General features: G+C 45.2%; 1 protein-coding gene across 2 annotated transcripts in view; it reads right to left on the bottom strand.

Annotated features, from left to right (window-relative positions):
• Positions 1-20,000, bottom strand: part of nmbr (neuromedin B receptor) — a 62,967-nt gene that overhangs the window by 13,212 nt on the left and 29,755 nt on the right. For both annotated transcript variants that reach the window (XM_069930368.1, XM_069930366.1), the window contains one exon: positions 2,315-2,663. In XM_069930368.1, coding sequence (XP_069786469.1) covers positions 2,315-2,663 — 349 coding nt within the window. The remainder of the gene's footprint in view (positions 1-2,314; positions 2,664-20,000) is intronic.

Genomic DNA, 20,000 nt, shown 5'->3' with positions numbered 1-20,000 from the left:
AACCTGACAAAGGGATCTCCCTGAGAGAACAGGGTGGTTTTAACAACATTGAAATGACCTATGAAGTGCTCTCAATGTGCAGCTTCACTCGAATTGAACTCGATGAACTCATAAGAATGTCTTTGGGATTACCACTGGGGTTTGAGTTAGAACCACAGAACCATACGAGATTACAGGGCAGAAACAGGCCTTCCAGCCCATCTAGTCTGTGCCGAACTATTATTCTGCCTTTGCACCCACATCATTGCCTCACCCTACCACTCCAATTCATGTGCCAATCCACATTTTTTTGAAATGTTGTAATCGAGCCCACATTCACCAATACAGTGAATGAATAAATCAGCCATGACGGAATGGTGCGGCAGACTGAATGGACTGAATGGTTCAATTCCACCTCTATTTCTTATGGTCTAAACCAGTGGTTCTCAAACTTTTTCTTTCCACTCTCATCCCACTTTAAGTAATCCGTCTGCCATCGGTGCTCTGTGATTAGTAAGGAATTACTTAAGGTGGGATGTGGGTGGGAAGGGAAGGTTGAGACCCAATTGTGACTGAAATATTTTGCTTGAGAAAAATGGTAAATGGCCTATACCATTGGAGTTCTGAGACCATGCACATAACGAGACAACAGTGGTTTTCAAACTTTTTTTTTCCACCCACATATCACCTTAAGTGCTTTATAATCTCTATAACTCTATATTCAAACTCTGATGCATCTTTGAATGTAATCACTGCACCACTGGTGAAAATGCCTTTTGTGCCTGTTCCCCGACCCTGATTTTCTCTGCCCCTCTTCCAAGATTGGCAGGCTGCAAATGTGGCTTCGTTGTTTAAAAAGGGCCCAAGGTGTAGTAGGCCAAGCAATTATCAGCCAGTAAGTTTGACATCGGTGGTGGGGAAACGAATAGAAGGAATTCTTAGGGATAATATGTATAAATATCTGGAGAGGTAGGGATTGATCAGGGACACCCAACTTGGGTTTGTGAGGGGAAAGTCGTGTTTGACAAATCTTGTTGTATTTTTTGAAGAGGTGACCAGAAAGGTTGATGAAGGTAGAGCAGTTGATGTGGTCTATTTGGATTTTAGTAAGGCTTTCAATAAGGTTCTACACAAAGGGTTAGAGAGTAAGGTTCAGTCTCTAAGGATTAATATAGAGATAGTCAGATGGGTTCAATGGCGGCTGGAAGATAGGCACCAGAGAATCATGGTAGACAACTGTCTGTCAGGACGGAGGCCGGTGATGAGCAGTGTGCCTCAGGGATCGGTGTTAGGTCATTTGTTGTTAATCATTTATATTAATGATTTGGATAACAGGGTGGTAAATTGGGTGAGTAAATATGCGGACGATACAAAAATAGGGGGAGTTGTGGATAGTGAGGAGGGTTTTCATGGACTACAGAAAGATTTGGACTCTTTGGAAAGGTGGGCTGAAAAGTGGCAGTTAGAGTTTAATGTAGATAAGTGTGAGGTCTTTAATTTTGGAGGAATAACCAAAATAGGGTATATGCAGTGAAGGGGAGGGCATTGAGGAATGCAGAGGAACTGAGGGATTTTGGAATAATGGTTCAGCATTCCTTGAAAGTGGATTCCCATGTAGATAGGGTGGTGAGGACAGCTTTTGGTATGTTGGCCTTTATAAATCATAGCATAGAATATAGGAGCTGGGAGGTGATGTTGAGACAGTTTAAGGAATTGGTGAAACCAAGTTTGGAGTATTGTGTTCAGTTCTGGTCTCCAAATTATAGAAAGGATATAGATAAGGTGGAGAGGGTGCAGAAAAGGTTTACGAAAATGTTGTCTGGCTTGCAATATCTTGAATATGGAGAAAGATTGAGTAGACTGGGACTTTATTCATTGGAGCATAGAAGGTTGAGAGGGGATTTGATAGAAGTATTTAAAATTATGAAGGGAATAGATAGAGTAGATGTGAATAAGCTCTTTCCCCTGAGGGTAGGGGAGATTGGAACGAGGGGTCATATTAAGGGTTAAGGGGCAAAACGTTTGGAGTAACATAAGAGGATGCTTCTTCACTCAGAGTGGTGGCTGAGTGGAGTGATCGTCTGGAAGAGGTGGTTGGGGCAGGGTCAATTCTGTCATTTAAGAGGAGGTTGGATTAGTACATGGATGTGAGAGGATTGGAGGGTTATGGGCAGGGGATTTGGTAGGTGGAACTAGTGGAGTTTCACGTAGATCGATACGGACTAGAAGGGCTGAGATGGCCTATTTCCGTACTGTAAATTGTTATATGGTTATAAGATAGTCCCAAGAACATAATACACTGTTTCGTCCCATCTGCTGAAGCCCCTCAGCTCACCTGTCGCTTGGCGTGCTCGCTACTCTCCCCAGGAATGTTGTGTGCGCTCTTGATGAGGGTCTGGGCGATGTGGTAGTAGTAGATGCTGATTATACAGAGGGGAATGAGGTAGTAGACTAGGAAAATCAAGACGGAGTGGATCTTGGGATGCAGCTTGTCAGAGAGCGGGTAAGGCACACAGGCTCTGAAGCTCTGGTTGTGGCCATCATGGTGTTGAACCACCTGGGAGTAGACGGCCTCTGGGATGGCCAGCACCATCGAGATTATCCATATGGTGATGGCCTTCAGGCCGGTGTGGAGGACAGCACTGGACTCCTGGATATCCATGGGGTTTACAATCGCCTTGTACCTGCAGCAACAACAAAAAGAGGGCAAGCTGGTGCACCAGGTCATTCTGCCGTTCAATCAGATCACCACCAACCCATCCGTTCCCACCAACCCCTAGTAACCTTGTCAAGAATATTAGCAGTCACTCAACGTTCAAAGTGCAATGTGAAAGTCTGAAGATGTTGTGATTGGAGTAAAACAACAGAAATGGTGGAGGAAATTTTCATGCGACAGATTTTTTTCTTATTTTTGACACGATGGAATAGACTACATCAGAGAGACTGAGCGCAGACTGGGAGATCACTTTGTTGAGCATCTCAGTGCTCTCCACCTCAATAGCGTGGTTATCCCAGTGGCCACTCATTTCAATTTTCCATCCCATTTCCTTGCTGATGCGTCTGTCCATGATTTCGTGCAGTGCTGAGACCACCACCAAATCGGAGGAACAGCACCTCATCTCTGACTGGGCATCCTCCAACTGGATGGTATTAACCTCAACTTCTCCTGTTTCCATTAAACTCCCCCTCCCCTTTTTATTTTCCAGCATCTCAATTCCTACAGCTCTCTCTCTCTCTCTCTCTCTCTCTCTCTCTCTCTCTCTCTCTCTTCCTTTTACCTTTTCTCTCCTTTCACAGAGCCAAAATCAATTTATCATATCTAATTAACACCTTTTGTCTGTTGATCTGGACTCCTCCCCCCTCTTATTCCCCCCCTCCTTTCACACATGATCTTTAATTCAGAAGCCCGCCTGCTTTTCGCTTACACCTTGAAGAAGGGCTCAGGCCCAAAATGCTGATAATATATCTTTTCCTCCTACAGACGCTGTAAGACTGGCTGAGTTACTCCAATATTTCTGTGTTTTTACTCAATGTTCAAAGAGTGCTTTCCCCACCCATTCTGGAAGAGAGATCCTCTGATCCACAAGGTCGCAATTATGGAGAGATACAGCACAGGAACAGGTCCTTCAGCCCACCAGCCATCAAGGCCCAGTTGACACCAGTCCTACAGTTAACCCCATTTTTGTTTCTATTCAGCCCACATTCTTATCGCCTCCTGCTCAAATCCCATCACTCACCTCCACAGGAGGAGGGTGTAAACCAATGGTCTCAAACTTTTTCTATCCACTCACCTACCACCTTAAGTAATCCCTTTCCCATCGGTGCTCTGTGATTAGTAAGGGATTGCTTAAGGTGGTAGGTGGGTGGAAAGAAAAAGGTTGAAAAGCACTGTTTTAATCGTCCCTCATTGACTCGTTATGTGCAGGGTTTCAGAGTTCCAAAGGAAATGGGCCAGAGACAATTTTTCTCAAGCCAAATATTTCAGTCACAATTGGGTCTAGAGCAGTGATTCTCAACCTTCCCTTCCCACCCACATCCCTCCTTAAGCAATCCCTTACTAATAATTTGTTATCTGGGAAAGCTTTTATTATTAATGTTTCATTAAATGCTCAGTTTTTTAAAATCTAAACTTGTCTTGAGGAGAATGGTGATATAAATGACATGGCCACGAGGTTATCAAAAGGAATTTAATTCACAGACGCCAGTCTGTGAAAAAAATCAATGTCCTTTCCCAGTCTGATCAACACATGATCCCTGACCCAGCAATAAATAAATGGTGCCACTGCCGGAGCTGTTGTAATGGCAGTACTGGGGCAGAAGCAGAAAAGAGGGGAGTGGAAACAAGCGCTCTGCTCCACAGGGTCCTACAGCCCTGCCTTAAACGGCTTGTTGGAGGAGAAAATGGTGACTTTTTTTAGATCCTGCAACCATGGCGGCCTGTGCCCAAGATGGCAGCACCTGCGCTGGGCTGTGTAGCCGCGAAGTTTGGAGATTCTGGCGTAGGAACGGAAACGGAAACTGGGAGAACACCCCTATCCCCCACTGAGAAGAAGAAGCCTGAGAGATGAACCTGCAGGGAAACGACAGCGGCAGGGGGCCAGCGAGTGGCTCAGCAGATAACCATCTAACTATATAACAGTTACAGTATGGAAATAGGCCATCTCAACCCTTCTAATCTGATATAAGTGATCTCTTCTAGTCTCACTTACCTGCACCCTGCCCATAACCCTTCAATCCCCTCACATCCATGCTGGAGCCTGGTTCATGGGGATCAGGTTTCGGAACCAGGATTCATGAGGGAGCTGAGGGCACAAAAGAGTTCCTGAAGGGCCTTATGTGCTGAAGGCTTCCTGATTGTATCGGAGGCTTGGATCTAGAGCTTGGATTGCTGATGGTTTGAACTGGAGGCAGTGCGGCTGCAGAGGCTGCGGGAGAGCTGGAGGAGAATCCACGGACACTCAGTGTCTCTGAAGGGACTTTCTTTGGCTTCTCTTTCTCCTAGCCAGGCAGTACTAATGGCAACTCTTTGCATTCTGTCATGCCAATATATATATATATATATATTTTTTTTTAATCAATTACATGACGTTGAAAGGAACCTTAAATCTTGAATCTTGATGTCACTTGGAAGTTCCTTCATCATCAATGAGTCAAAATCTTAGAATTCCCTCCCCAACAGCACTTTCGCCAGACAGACTTCAGTGGTTCACGAAGATGGATGACCACCCCCAACCCTCCCCCACCCCAGCAATGGAGCCATCAAATGTGGTCTTTCCAACAGTGCCAATATCCCATAAATAAACAAACTAATAAAGTTAGCCACCTGGGAAAACCAGTACCAGCAGATAGAAGCCCACATTACTCGCAGTATTACTCCATCAGTAATGTGGCCATCTGCTTGGAACAGAGATGTAGAGGAATTTCTTCAGCCAGTGCGGAATTTGTTGTCACAGGCAGATGTGGAGGCCGGGTCATTGGGTGTATTTAAGGCAGAGATTGATAGATTCTTGATTAGCCAGGGCATCAAAGGCTTGGAGGCATAGAAGATTTTCAAAACCTGCTGAGGGATCTGGACCATCCATAAAAATGGGCTGAAAATGGCAGATGGAATTTAATGCAGAAAAGTGTGATTTAATGCAGACACCTGCAATTTGGAAGGACAAACTAAGAAAGGACATATATGTTAAATGGTAGGGCACTGAGGAGTGCGGTAGAACAGAGGAATCTGGGAATACAGATACATAATTCCTTGAAAATGTCATCATAGGTAGATAGGGTGATAAAGAGAGCTTTTGGCATATTGGCCTTCATAAATCAAAGTATTGAGTATAGGATTTGGGATGTGATAGTAAGGTTGTATAACACATTGGTGAGGCCAAATATGGAGTACTGTGTGCAGGTTTGGCCACCAAACTACCAGAAAGATATTGATATAGACAAGATGGAAAGAGTGCAGAGAAGATTTACTCAGATATTGGTGAAACTTCCGGAACATTGTAACACTGTACTCTGCAAATTGTGTCCTTGACACAGCTGTATGAATGTTATAGAATACCTGTTGGGATGTTTACTGAAAAACATTTCTCACTGTATTAAGTATTTTGCTGCAAAAACTTAAACTTTAAACCCATTCTTGTCTTTGTTCCTATTGCTGTAATTGCTTAAAACTCACCACATCTGGGACTTGCCCATTTCTGAAGTAGGGTCTTTGACCTGAAGTGTTCACTCTATTTCTCTCCTATCTGATAAACCCATTGTAGCAGACTTCATTGGGGATTTTATCTGAAGGCTGCACCTGGCATTTGGAGTCAGGTGACTCAAGCAGATGATTTGAAAATCTCAGATCAGCAGGAAGCTGATTGGTCAATAGAGATCAAGTGATCCAGGGAACTTGTGACACAGGGTGGTATTAATTCTCTTCAACTCAGTAGTCTAGAGAAATGGTACTTTTATTTTGACTGGAGTTCTACACAGTACTTGGAGCAATTAGAAGGAAATTAACAGCTAACTAGTTTTTTTTTCTACACCGTTGAGTATTCCAAGAAGATTTTGTCCAATGCTGTACAATTCAAGAGTCATCTCCAGGTTTGTCCTTCTTTGATGTCTTTCAGAATAACTCAGGCTTTGGTTTAACACAGAACTACAATTTTACAAATACACAAGGTAAATGGAAGAAGGAGCAGATCCCCAGCCCCTTAAATCTGCCCTCTTTTAATAGGTCATGGCTGATCAACGTTGGCCTCAACTCCTCCATTTCTCTGTATCTCTCTTATCCATGATCTACTAAATTTTGATCCACCACTTTAAATACATCCAATGATCCAGCCATGACACGGAATTCCAGAGATTCAGCACCCTCTGTGGGAAGATATTTTTCCCACCTCAGTTTTAAATTTCCAACATTTTATCTTGAAAGCACAGCAGCATCTCTGTTTTCTGAGAGGTCTGAGGAGATTTGGCAGTTTGGTGGATACTCTGTCAACCTTCTAACTGTGAAAAGTATATTGGCAGATTGCTGCATACCCTGGCAATTTGAGTGTGCGGGAACACTGAAGATAGCAAACATAGCCAGGTCCATCACAGGCTCTGACCTCCCATCCACTGCAGACATCTATGTGAGAAACTGCCTCTAGAAGACAGCCGGCACTATAAAGGACCCCCATGCACCTATCTAACTGCTGGAGCCTGGCTCACGCGGATCAGGATTCATGAGGGAGCTGAAGGCACAAAAGGGCTCCTGAAGGGCCTTATGTGCTGAAGGCTTCCTGAATGTATCAGAGGCTTGGATCTAGAGCTTGAGTTGCCGATGGTTTGAACTGGAGGATGCGAGCCTGCAGAGGCCGCGGGCGCGCTGGAGGAGAATCCATGGACACTCAGTGTCTCTGAAGGGACCCTCTTTTGCTTTTCTTTCTCCTAGCCAGGCGGTGCTGATGGCAACACTTTGCTTTCTATCGTACCAATACATTCATTTTTATGTATTATATGACGTTGAAAGGAACCTTAAATCTTGAATCTTGATGTGACTTGGAAGTTCCTTAATCAGCAATGGGTCAAAATCTTAGAATTCCCTCCCTGACAGTACAACCTCTTCTCACTGGTTTTGTGCAGAAGATACAGAAGTCAGAAGACCAGCGGCTCTAAATTCGAGAACATTGAAATCAGCCCATCACTGAAATTAGCCCACCTTTAGCTCTGCTGTTTCAGAAGGGAGCGAGGCAGCAGAAAGGAAATGATAGACCTATTAGCCTGACGTCGATGGATGGGAAGGCTTGAAGTCGATTGTCAAGGATGATGCGACGGAATACCTGGAGGTGCACGAGACGATAGGCCCAAGCCAGCATGATTTCCATAAAGGATCATTGTTCCTGACAAACCTTTTGAAATTGTTTGAAGAGATGACAAGTTGGATCGACAGGGGAGATGAAGTGGATGTTGTCTATATGGACTTAGAAAAGTCCTTTGAAAAAGTGCCACACATAAGGCTGCTAAACAAGATGAGAGGCCATGGAATTACAGGAAGGATACTCACATGGCTAGAACATTGGCTGGTTGGAAGGAAACAAAGAGTTGAAATAAAGGGATCCTATTCTGGTTTGCTACTGGTTACCAGTGGTGTTCCACAGGGGATGGTGTTGGGTCTGCTTCTCCTTATGTTGGATATAAATGATTAGGTTTGTTCTGCCACTGACGACAGAGCTAAGGAAGAAAATGTCTGGCTCAGGTTGAGATGAGCATGAAAAACTGTTAAATTTTTTTTCACCCAACTTTTATGTCACTTCCGGTGCAGCTATCCCGAAACCAGAAGTGACTTCATGACGCCTCTCGATGCGTTACTCATTTCGTGGGCTTTGTGTCTGAGGTGGAGGGGATCCAGTGCCATCTTACCATGGTCGACTGTCATTACATGGATGATTCATGTCTGAAACCCTGCCCCCCAGATACCGATACAAGGTACATGGAATAGATGGCTTTGTGATGAAATTTGCAGATAATACCAAAAGAGGTGTTGGGGGAGGTGGTGCTGAGGATACTGAAAAGCTGCAGAGAGACTTGGATAGATGAGGAGAATGGGCAAATTAAATCCAATGTTGGAAATTGTACAGTCATACACTTTGGTTGAAGAAATAGATGGACAGATATTATTTAGATGGGGAGAAAATTCAAAATTCCAAGATACAAAAGAACTTGGGAATCCTCATCCAGGATGCCTTAAAGGTTGACCTCCAGGTTGGGTCAGTGGAGAGGAAGTTTAATGAAATGTTGGGATTCATTTCCAGAGGGACAGCAGACAAGAGCAGGGGTGTAATGTTGAGACTCCATCAAGCCCAGGTGAGGCCTCACTTGGAGTATTGTGGACAGTTTGTGGAGGGCCTTATTTGCGAAAAGATGGACTGGCATTAGAAAGGGTTCAGAGAAGATTTACTAAAATTATACCAGGAATTAAAGGGTTAGTATGAGAATCTTGGATTGAACTCGTTGGCGTACAGAAGGATGAGAGGGGAACCTCAGAGGCATGAATGCTGAAAAGCCTGGCCAGAGTAGATGTGACAAGGATGCTTCCCATAGCAGTGGATTCGAGGTCAAGTGGTTTTAAATTTATAATTAGCAGGCTTTTTTAAAAACTGAGGCGGTGAAAAAAGTCTTCTTTGTTCTTTCTTGTATGGCTGATGGTACTAAATTAAAGCTAGTGGTTGTTTTCAAGAGAAAAACTTCCAAAGGCTGGATGGGTGCAGAAAATGGATAAGGGAAATTAGGAATTTATGAACTTGTGTCCTATGCAAGATAAAGAGTTTGCTCGTCTGGGATCAGTTTAGGACACATGAGTGAAGAAAGTGGTTCATGTCTTCTGATAACAAAACACTGTAAATTCCTGGTGGATTTGCAAGTGTTTTGCAACCAATGGATATTTAGGATCAATAAAGCCATTTCCGAATGTAATGAGAATGAAGTGGAGTAACTGGATGTGGGATTAAAAAAAAACATGCACAGAGGAGGCAGAACAGGGGCTCCATCGGTCTATCAAATCTGTGTATTGTGTCCCATGTATTGACTGGTTCATGGAAGGAAATGAAAACCGATGTGATTGTTAAATCATTCAAGGAATGTGGAATTTCAAATGCACTGGGATGGTGCAGAATAAAATTATCTATGGGATACCCAGGATGAAGAAGAAGTGGATGTTCTTGCTCTGTCTATGAACAGCATGAATGATGAAGGATGAAGCAGATCCTTACGATGAGATCATTCCCCCTGATGGACCATGATGCTTCATTTGATGCTGAAGATGTTGAATGAACTTTTGCGTTTGAAAGCCTTATTACGGTAAATGTTTACTTCACTTTTTTGCAAGCAAACCGTTATTAAAATTTGCAACTGGTTAAGAGAAAAATGTAAATGTCTCTGAACCCTCAAGGCTTTTTCACTCCCCTGCCAGGTACGCTGTCAAGGCCTGATGCCTTGCGAGGGTTCACCCTCTTGAAGGATGTTCTGACGTTGCCCTCAGAGATGGATATCACAGGGTCATCAGCCTTTTCAGGGATTCTATTAGGCATTGTTTGGTTCTTCTTCTCAAACCAGGCATAGGTGTTCAGCTCATCGGGTAGTGAATCATCACAGCCTTCGCTTTGGAGGCTGTAATGGCCTACACTCCCTGCCATAGTGAGCGTGTATCTGTCTCTATCTCTAGTTTCCTCTGGAATTTCCACTTTGCTTCAGAGATGGCCTTCCACAGGTCATACCTGGTTGTACCTGGACTTCTCACCCTCAGCAGGTTGCAGATTCTCTGATTCATCTGGGTCTTCTTGTTGGGGAACACCGGTATTATATATGGTGTAAGGTAAAACATCATGAGATGGGAATGTGTAAGGAGTTACCCTGTACAGGGCTGTAACAAGATGTGAATGCATCCTTGTACTTACAAGATAAGAGAGACATTGATGGATTGAGAGGCAGGAAGCTAGCAGGGAAAGGATAGCAACAGTTTTAGTCATTGGACAAGTAATGATATGATGATGTTCTAAGCACGTATCCAAGGGTATAAAAAATCACCATTTTGCTGATAACGGCAGAATGCATTCTCCGACTAACATGGTTAGTTGCAAGTGTTACAATCCGGTAATAAAGAACAAAGAACCCTGATTTCGACTCAGTCTGGTGTTTGTCTCACTCATTCATGAACAAAGCAGACCTAACAATGGACACACACTTGTTCAAGCAGGTCTTGACACCTGTTGCACGTTCATTCCAGTCTATGGATGAGTTATTGAATATGGTCCAGGCCACCGATTCAAAGCAGTCCTGCAGATGCTCCTCCACCTCCCTCGACCACACCTTCGCTGTCTTCCCCACTGGCACTGTGGTCCTCAGTCTCTGCTTATACGCTGGGAGTGGGAGTACAGTCAGGCGATCAGACTTGCCAAAGTGCGGTCGTGGTGTGGCACGTTGTGCGTTTTTCATGGTGATGTAGCTGTGGTCGAGTGTGTTTGTTCCTCCAGTCTCACATGTGACATGTTGGTTGTAGCTTGTCAGAGACATCTTCAGGTTGACCTGATTGAAGACCCCCACAATAATGGGGAAGGCATCAGGATGTGCTGACTCATGGCTTTTTATCACAGTGCTCAGTCTCTCCAATGCCCGCCTGATATTAGCGTGAGGCAGAATGTACACTGCATCCTAGATGATGGCGGTGAACTCCCTTGGCAGGTAGAATGGGCGACACTTGATCGCCGGAGGTTCCAGGTTAGGGGAGCAGGACTGGGACCTGACCACCACATCTGTGCACCACGATGTATTAATGATGATTTTAAAAAAACAGATTGCCCATTTCCAGACGCCGGTGTTCAGCCAGCACGATGGAGGGCGTAGCCATTGGGCTGCAGCGCCGTCATCCGGAATGTCCGCATTTAGTCACATCTCCGTAAAGCACATCACATGGCACTCCCTGATATAACCATATAACCATATACAGGAGAGAACAGGCCAGTTTGGCCCTACTAGTCCATGCCGGAACAAATCTCCACCCTCCTAGTCCCACTGACCAGCACCTGGTCCATACCCCTCCAATCCTCTCCCCTCCATGTAATTATCCAGTCTTTCCTTAAATGTAAATAACGTCCTTGCTTCAACCACCTCTGCCGGAAGCTTATTCCACATCCCCACCACCCTTTGCGTGAAGAAATTTCCCTCATGTTCCCCTTATAATTTTCCCCTTTCAATCTCAAACCATGGCCTCTGGCTTGAATATCCCCCACTCTTAATTGAAAACAGCTATCCACGTTGACTCTCTCTGTCCCTTTTAAAATCTTGAACACCTCCATCAAATCCCCTCTCAATCTTCTACGCTCCAGAGAAAAAAGCTCCAGGCTGCTTAACGTTTCTCTGTAACTCAAACCTTGAAATCCTGTCAACATTCTCGTGAACCTTCTCTGCACTCTCTCTATTTTGTTTATATCTTTCCTATAATTTGGTGACCAAAACTGTACACAGTACTCCAAATTTGGCCTCACCAATGCCTTGTACAATTTCATCATAACCTCCCTACTCTTGAATTCAATACTCCGATTTATGAAGGCCAACATTCCAAATGCCTTCTTCACCACACCATCTACCTGAGTATCAGCCTTGAGGGTACTATTTACCATAACTCCTCAATCCCTTTGTTTCTCTGCACTCCTCAATTGTCTACCATTCAATGTATATGACCTATTTAGATTTGCCTTTCTGATGTCTCTCTGATGGTGAAGCCTGGGTTGCAGTTCATCATTTGTTTTCTCCAAGGACCGTACGTTAGCCAGGAGGGTGGGAGGGAGTGGAAACCTCAGGTCCCGGCATCTCAGCTTGACCTGTAGCACCCCTCTACATTCATGTGGCTCCTAAAGACCCTTTAAGGCACCCACAACCCTCAGTGTAAAATATTGACCCTACCTTAAAACTTCCTCAGCCTCTTCTTAAACTCATGTCCTCTAGTATATATTGACAGAAACTTTCATTCAATGTTTTTACACCACATGGCATATTTTCTATCAACATTATTTTCTCCCTTATTAAGAGTTATTTAAGCTTTTGCAACTGGACCTGAAAGCCTTCCCATTCTTGTGGTCTAACACTCTCCCTTGACACTTTGTGCACCCGTCTTTCAACTTATCATGGCCTTTTACTTCCCTTGTTTGCTTTGTGGATCGTACCTTCTTCTCAGGGAATTCCTCTGAATGATTGGGATGCCCTTGTGCGAAGCATTATCATCCAGCTGTTTATGTATGACACTCTTAGCCTGGGGAAGGGTCTCTGACTATCCACAACTGTCTACGAACTTCTGTCATGCCTCGCCTCAGCCTCTGATGCTCCAGTGGAAACAACACAAGTGTGCCCATTCTCTTCCCACAGCTCATGCCCTCTAATCCAGTCAACATCCTGGTCAGCGTCTTCTATACCCTCTCAAAGGCCTCCACATCCTTCCAGTAACAGGATGACCAGAATTGCACAGAGTATTCCAGGTGAAGTCTGACCGAAATTCTATATCGCTGCAAGATAACTTTTATACTCAAAGCCCTTCTCAATAAAGGGATGCCGACCATATGCCTTCTTTACCACTCTATTTGTAGGTTACAGTTATAGACCTGGACAGAGCAGATGTTGCAAAGTTGTTTCCCGTGGTGGGATAGTCTAGGGCAAGAGGGTACAATTTCAGTAATGAAAAATGTCCATTTAAAACCGAGACGTGGAGGTACTTCTTCAGCCAGAGAGTGCCGAAGGTCCAGAATTGGTGGTTGGGTGTATTTAAGGCAGCGATTGATAGGTATCTGAATAGGCAGGGGCACAGAATAAACCAACACGAGGCAACACCCCTCCCCAAAAAGTTTGAGGCATTCAGGAGCTTTGCTAAGCCACAAGCAGTAAAGGGGCTACAGGAATTTGCCGGTATAATTCGTACTGGCAGCGGCCTGCATTGTGTGCCCCCTCTTCATGCTAATGGTAGGCAAGTCAAAGCACATTACCTGGGATGATGAGTCTTCCAGGGCATTCCTGAATGCCAAAGATACTCTGGCCAATGCCACCCTCCTGGTCCACCCCAGACCAGAGGCACCTACTGCTCTGACAGTTCATGCCTCCAGCTCAGTGGTAGGAGGTACACTGGAATAGCTCATTGAAGGTCAGTGGCAACCCCTGGCCTGTTTCAGCAGACATCTCTGCACCCCCCCCAAAACTCAAATACAGCACCTTTGACCAAAAGCTATTGACGCTGTACCTGGGGGGGGGTCAAATACTTTCGGAGGGTCGGCAATTCAAGGCCTTCATCAATCACAATCTGTTGACCTTTGCCTTCCTTAAGGTATTGGACCCATGGTTGGCCCAGCAGCAGAGACACTTGTCCTACGTGTCTAAATTTACAACAGACATACAGCACATCGCGGGGAAAAGCAATGTGGCAGCCAATTCTCTGTCATGCCCCACAATCAAGTTGGTCCATGCCCTGTCCCAGGAGATAGACTACGTGGCTCTTTGGGGAGGGGTGTTGCCTCGTGTTTGTTTATTCTGTGCCCCAGGAAATCAATAGTGTCCAGGCAAAATTGGCACTTCACGAGGTTAATTCCAAACTTACTCAACTGGGTGCACAGTTGTCTCAGGTGGGCAGCGTGGTCTTTGAGGCTGTGACTGGCGATGAGGATATCGTCCAAATAGATGAACGCAAATAGGAGATCCTGACCCACTGTGTCCATCAGCCGCTGGAAATTTTGTGCTGCGTTTTTCAGCCCAAAGGGCATCCATAGGAATTTGAACAGGCTGAAAGGGGTTATAATCACGGTCTTGGGGACCATTCAGGTTGGCGGTGAAGTCTTGGATGTGTGGACCCTGAAATCCCCACATATAAGACAGCCATCTCTGATCTCAGGGTGGAAGAAGTCCCCATCGGCCCAGGTAACCTGACACTCCTGTGCAACCATCAAGATGGTGGCTAGCAGGCTTGTCTGGCATGGCCAGTGGACCAAGACCTGCATGCACTGCCAGTTCTCAAAAGTGCAGACTCACACGAAGGTGCCCACATAGACATGTACATATCGATATTGTGGGGCCGCTACCAGTTTTCCATGGGGTGAGATACCTACTTACCATGGTTGACTGCTCCACAAGGTGGCCTGAGGCAGTCCCACTGGCTAATACCACCACAGAAACCTGCACCTTAATGTCCTGATTCGGGGTCCCAGAGCACCTAACCTCAGACAGGGGGGCACAATTTACTTCTTGGCTCTGGGCAGTGCTGGCTAACTTCCTGGGGACACAGCTCCACCACATCACCGTGTACCACACTCGGGCCAATCGGTTGGTGGAGCAATTTCACAGGCACCTGAAGGCAGCCTTGACAGCTCAGCTCAAGGGTCCCAACTGGGTGGACGAACTGTCGTGGGTCCTACTGAAGGGAGACTTTAATGCCTCGGCGGCAGAGGTGGTCTACAGCATACCTTTAATCATACCGAGGGAGTTCCTGGCCCACAAAAAAATGTCCAGAAAATCCTACGCCATTCTTGAGAACCTGCGGTGAAAACTGTGATCCCTAGTCTCGCAACAACCCCCAGCACACAGCCAGCCCAAACATAACATCCCCAGGGACTTAAAGACTTGTGTTCGTTCGAAGGGGTACACAGCGGATGCCCCTACAACAACCCTTCGAGGGGTCCTAAGTAACATCAGAGACAACAGCTTCACTTTCATCTTCAATATCAGCGGTAAGGAAGAGACTTTTACCATTGATCGCCTGAAGCTGGCATATCGAGACTACAACCAACTGATCTCCACACAGGGGCAGACCGCCCAAGTCAACAGACAACGGCCCAATCGCCGGTTCTGGGGAGGGGGCGGTGTCATGTAGTGGCCTGCGCACGGAGACGTGGACTGGCACACAAAATGGCCGATAAATACAGCGACCCCGCGGACCTGGGGGTGACCTCCCACATGGTGGGAAGACACAGAGCCCTGAGGTCAGTGCCTGGGTCCCATATAAATGTGACGGCCAGTGCAATAAACATGTTCTCGACTTCAAGGCTTTGCTGTGTGTGTGTGGTTCTTCTCCACGTTCACGTAGCACGAGTGCTACAACGTGAAAATAAAAGGAACCTTGAAGAGGAAACAGTTACCCCTGCTACTATGTCCTCTGCATTCCTCTCTGTAGACATCCCCGCCTGTGCCACAACTGTTGAACCAAAGAGAATAGCTGATATTTACAGGGCAGAACCCATCTCCGCATCAGTCTCTGCAGCAGGTGGATAAGCTTTTGAAGGCCACCTTCGTTATATCCAAAACCGTTCGTCTTCCTCTTAGGCCAACAGACCCTTTGTAAGTTAGAGGCAATAGAGACAATAATTATTCAATAATATTAAACTGCAAGGAGTACTCAAATGAGTCCCTGATGGAGTTTGTCGTTGAGGAGTCTGATGGTGGAGGGGGAGCAGCTGTTCCTGAACCTGGTGGTGCGAGTCTTGTGGCACCTGCACCTCTTTCCTGATGGCAGCAGCGAGAACAGGGCATGTGCTGGGTGGTGTGGGTATTGATGATGGCTGATGCACTTCGACGGCAACATTCCCAGTCGATGTCCTCGACGGTGGGGAGGGTTTTGTGATGCACTGGACTGGCTCCACTACCTTTTGCGGAGGTTTGCGCTAAAAGGTATTGGTACCTCCCATACCAAGCCGAGCCCCATTCTTGCTTGCTGACCTTTTATGTTTCATGTACAAGGTCAGCCTGAGCCCTCGGTATTCCATTCTCTTGCTGTTTGGATATGAATCTAATCTTTTTCATTCCTCCCACTGTCTTGCCAGGGGTGGTGGTGTAGGCTGGTACAATGGGGGAGGGGCATTTAAGAGTCTCTTAAATGAAAAAAAGAGGATCACGACGGAGGTTTTTTTTAAGTATTTATAGATCAGCATAACATCGTGGACTGAAGGGCGTATAATGCGCTGTAATGTTCTGTGGAGCATGACCTCACATCTTTGTACATTCAACTCCTTTCGCCTACCTGCTCGGCCTTTGGTTCAGAGTCCAATCTTCAGAGCCCCACACACACCGTTTTACCCACACCTATTTTTAGCAAAGCTGAATAACAAACCGAATTGGGAAGTCTGAATAAATCCTGCTGTCTCTGTTGGAGCACTGAGTCCAGATGCAGGATAAGTTACCATGGGAATGGATATGGAACAGACCCATTCAACAACAGAACACAGACACATCACTCACACAAATACACGTACACTCACACGTTCAAACATACGTGTACACACACACACAAAACACACATATACACACAGATGCACGTGCACACACACACGTATACACACACAGACACAAACACACACAGACACACATACATACAAACACATGCGCGTGCACACACTCACAGACACATACACACTTGGTTCGGCTGGGAGTCGGAGAAGGAGCTTGGAGAGAGGCGGGCTGTGAGCTTGGTGAAAGTGACGGGGTTAATTGGTCAAGGGACCAATAAAAGGAGTGAAAGGGGAGGGAGCGGCCAGCGAAGAGCGGAGTTATTTGCCTTCATTTTCATAGTCATGCCAATAGGGTTAATGCTCTGTACTGGGTGTCAGATGTGGGAACAATGGGTGACCTCCACCCTCCCAAATGGCCACATCTCCACCAGGTGAACTGAGATGCAGTTACTAAGGGAGCGAATTAGGAATATGGAGTTGCAGATTGATGACCTGCGGCTTGTAGGGGAGAGTGAGGAGTTAATCGACTCAACTTTCAGGGCAATAAATACTCCAGAACCCATGTCAGGTAAATGGGAAACCGTCAGGAGAGCAAAGAAAAAAGCAAGAAAAACGGAGAGCTCACCAGTGACTATCCCACTCAGCAACAGTTATGTTGTGTTGGATTCTGTTGAGGGAGATGACTGGACAGAAGATGGCCACGGGCACCAGGTCAATGGCAATGAGCCTGGCAGAGTGGTGCAAAAGAAAAGGAAAAGGAGAAATGCAGTAGTTATTGGGGACTCCATTGTCAGGGGTACAGACAGGAGGTTCTGTGAGCCAGATAAGTATACCCGCATGGTGTGCTGCCTCCCTGGTGCAAGGGTACGAGATATCACAAATCGGGTCCAAAATATTCTGAGAGGAGAGGGAGAGCAGCCTGATGTCTTGGTACATGTGGGTACAAACGACATTGACAAGAAAAGGGAGGAGGTAATGAAAAGGGATTACAGTGAGCTGGGACGAAAGCTGAAAGACAGGAACGCTAGGGTAGTGATCTCGGGATTACTACCTGTTCCAATTGCAAGTGATGAAAAGAATGTAAGGATAAGGAAAATGAACGTGTGGCTCAGGGCCTGGTGTACAAGGCAAGGATTTGGCTTCTTGGATCATTAGGATCTCTTTTGGGGAAGGCATGATCTTTACAAGAGGGACGGGTTGCACCTAAATCCAAAAGGTGTCCACAGTTTGGCAAGTATGTTTGGTCCAGCAGTGGGGCAAGGTTTAAACTAATTTGGCAGGGGTATGAGAACCAGAGTGATAGGGAAAAGGGTAGGGAAGACAAAGTAATGGCCAGGAAAAGTAAAATAGGAAAAGTAGTGTTGGGAGGAGAAAGTAAAAAATCAGATGGTGCAGTGAGTTTTCGGATCAATTACAAAGAAAAATAGTGGGCAGAAATATCAAAAGAAAAGGTTACAGAAGTCACTAGATATTAAAAGGACAAAGAGCATAAGGGCACTTTATCTGAATGCCCACGGTATTAGAAATAAGGTTAGTGAACTTGAGGCGCAAATCGGTACCCATGCCTATGATTGGGTCATCATCACGGAAACATGGCTACAAGGTGACCCTAAATGGGAATTAAACTTTCAAGGGTATCAGGTTGTGCAAAGAGATAGACAGGATGGTAAGGGAGGTGGAGTTGCACTCTTAATCAAAGATGAGCTCCAGGTAGTCGTTAGGGATGATATAAGATCTAAAGAGCATAATGTTGAGTCCATTGGGTAGAGATAAAGAATAACAAAGGGAAAAAATTATTGGTGGGTGTTATCTATCGCCCACCAAATAACAATAGTTTAGTGGCACAGGAAATAAATAGAGAGATAAGTGAGGCATGTAATAATGATATGGTAGTAGTCATGGGGGACTTTAACTTCCACATAGATTGGGAAAATGAAGTTGGTCGTGGGAGTCTGGAAGAGGACTTCATAGAATGCATCCGCGATAGCTTTCTTGAGCAGCATGTTAAGGAACCCACAAGAGAAAATGCTCTCCTGGATCTCGTGTTGTGCAATGAGATGGGTAGAGTAAATGATGTAATAGTCAGAGAGCATCTGGGAAATAGCGATCATAGTATGATTGAATTTCTCATTCAGATGGAAGGGGAAATAGTTAGATCTAAAACTAATATATTATGCTTCAACAGGGGTGACTACAATAGGATGAGGGAGGAATTGGGCAGAGTGGACTGGGAGCACAGGCTCATTGATGAAACAGTTGAGGAACAGTGGAAGATTTTCAAAGAAATATTTTGTAATGCTCAACAGAAATATATTCCGGTCAGGAAAAAGGGCAGCAAGGGAGGGAAAAATCAACCGTGGTTAACATAACAAAGGAAATAAAGGAGAGTATAAAATTGAAGGCGCAGGTGTACAAAGCTGCAAAGAGCAGTGGGAAACTGGAAGATTGGGAAAACTTTAAGAGACAACAAGGGGTTACAAAGTGGGTAATAAGAAATGGGAAAAAGGATTATGAAAGTAAATTGGCACAAAATATAAAAAAGGAAAGCAAAAAATTTTATAAATATATAAAACGGAAGAGGGTGGCCAGAGTTAACATAGGACCCTTGGAGGATGAGAAAGGAAAACTGGTAGCAAAAAATGAGAAAATGGCTGAGGCATTGAACAAATATTTTGTGTCAGTCTTCACGGTGGAAGACACATCCAGCATGCCCAAGTGCGGAGTTAAGGATGCGAATGTTGGGGAGGGCCTTGATAAAATAGTTGTTACAAAGGAAGTAGTGATGGAGAAACTAATGGGACTAAAGCCAGACAAATCACCTGGTCCTGATGATATGCATCCAAGGGTTCTGAAGGAAATGGCAGAAGTTAGAGTTGATGCATTGGTGGTCATAGACCAAAATTCCTTGGATTCTGGGCAGGTCCCGGCAGACTGGAAGACAGCAAATGTCACGCCACTTTTTAAGAAGGGATGTAGGCAGAAGACTGGAAATTATCAGCCAATTAGCTTGACGTCTGTCATTGAAAAAATGCTTGAAGCCGTAATTAAAGATGAAATAGTGAAACTTTTGGAACGTAAGGGTTCAATCAGGCAGACGCAGCATGGTTTTAGAAAGGGAAGATCTTGTTTGACTAACTTGTTAGGATTCTTTGAGGATATAATGGGTGCGGTGGATAGAGGGGAACAGGTTGATGTTATATATTTGGATTTCCAGAAAGTGTTTGATAAGGTGCCGCACAAGAGACTTCTCAGTAAGTTACAGGAAAGTGGAGTCCGGGGAAGTCTATTGGCCTGGATTGAAAATTG

This window comes from Narcine bancroftii, chromosome 4 (assembly GCF_036971445.1).
Source record: "Narcine bancroftii isolate sNarBan1 chromosome 4, sNarBan1.hap1, whole genome shotgun sequence".
NCBI lineage: Eukaryota > Metazoa > Chordata > Chondrichthyes > Torpediniformes > Narcinidae > Narcine > Narcine bancroftii.
Note: the sequence above shows the minus strand (reverse complement) of the source record. Positions and strands in the feature narration are given on the sequence as shown.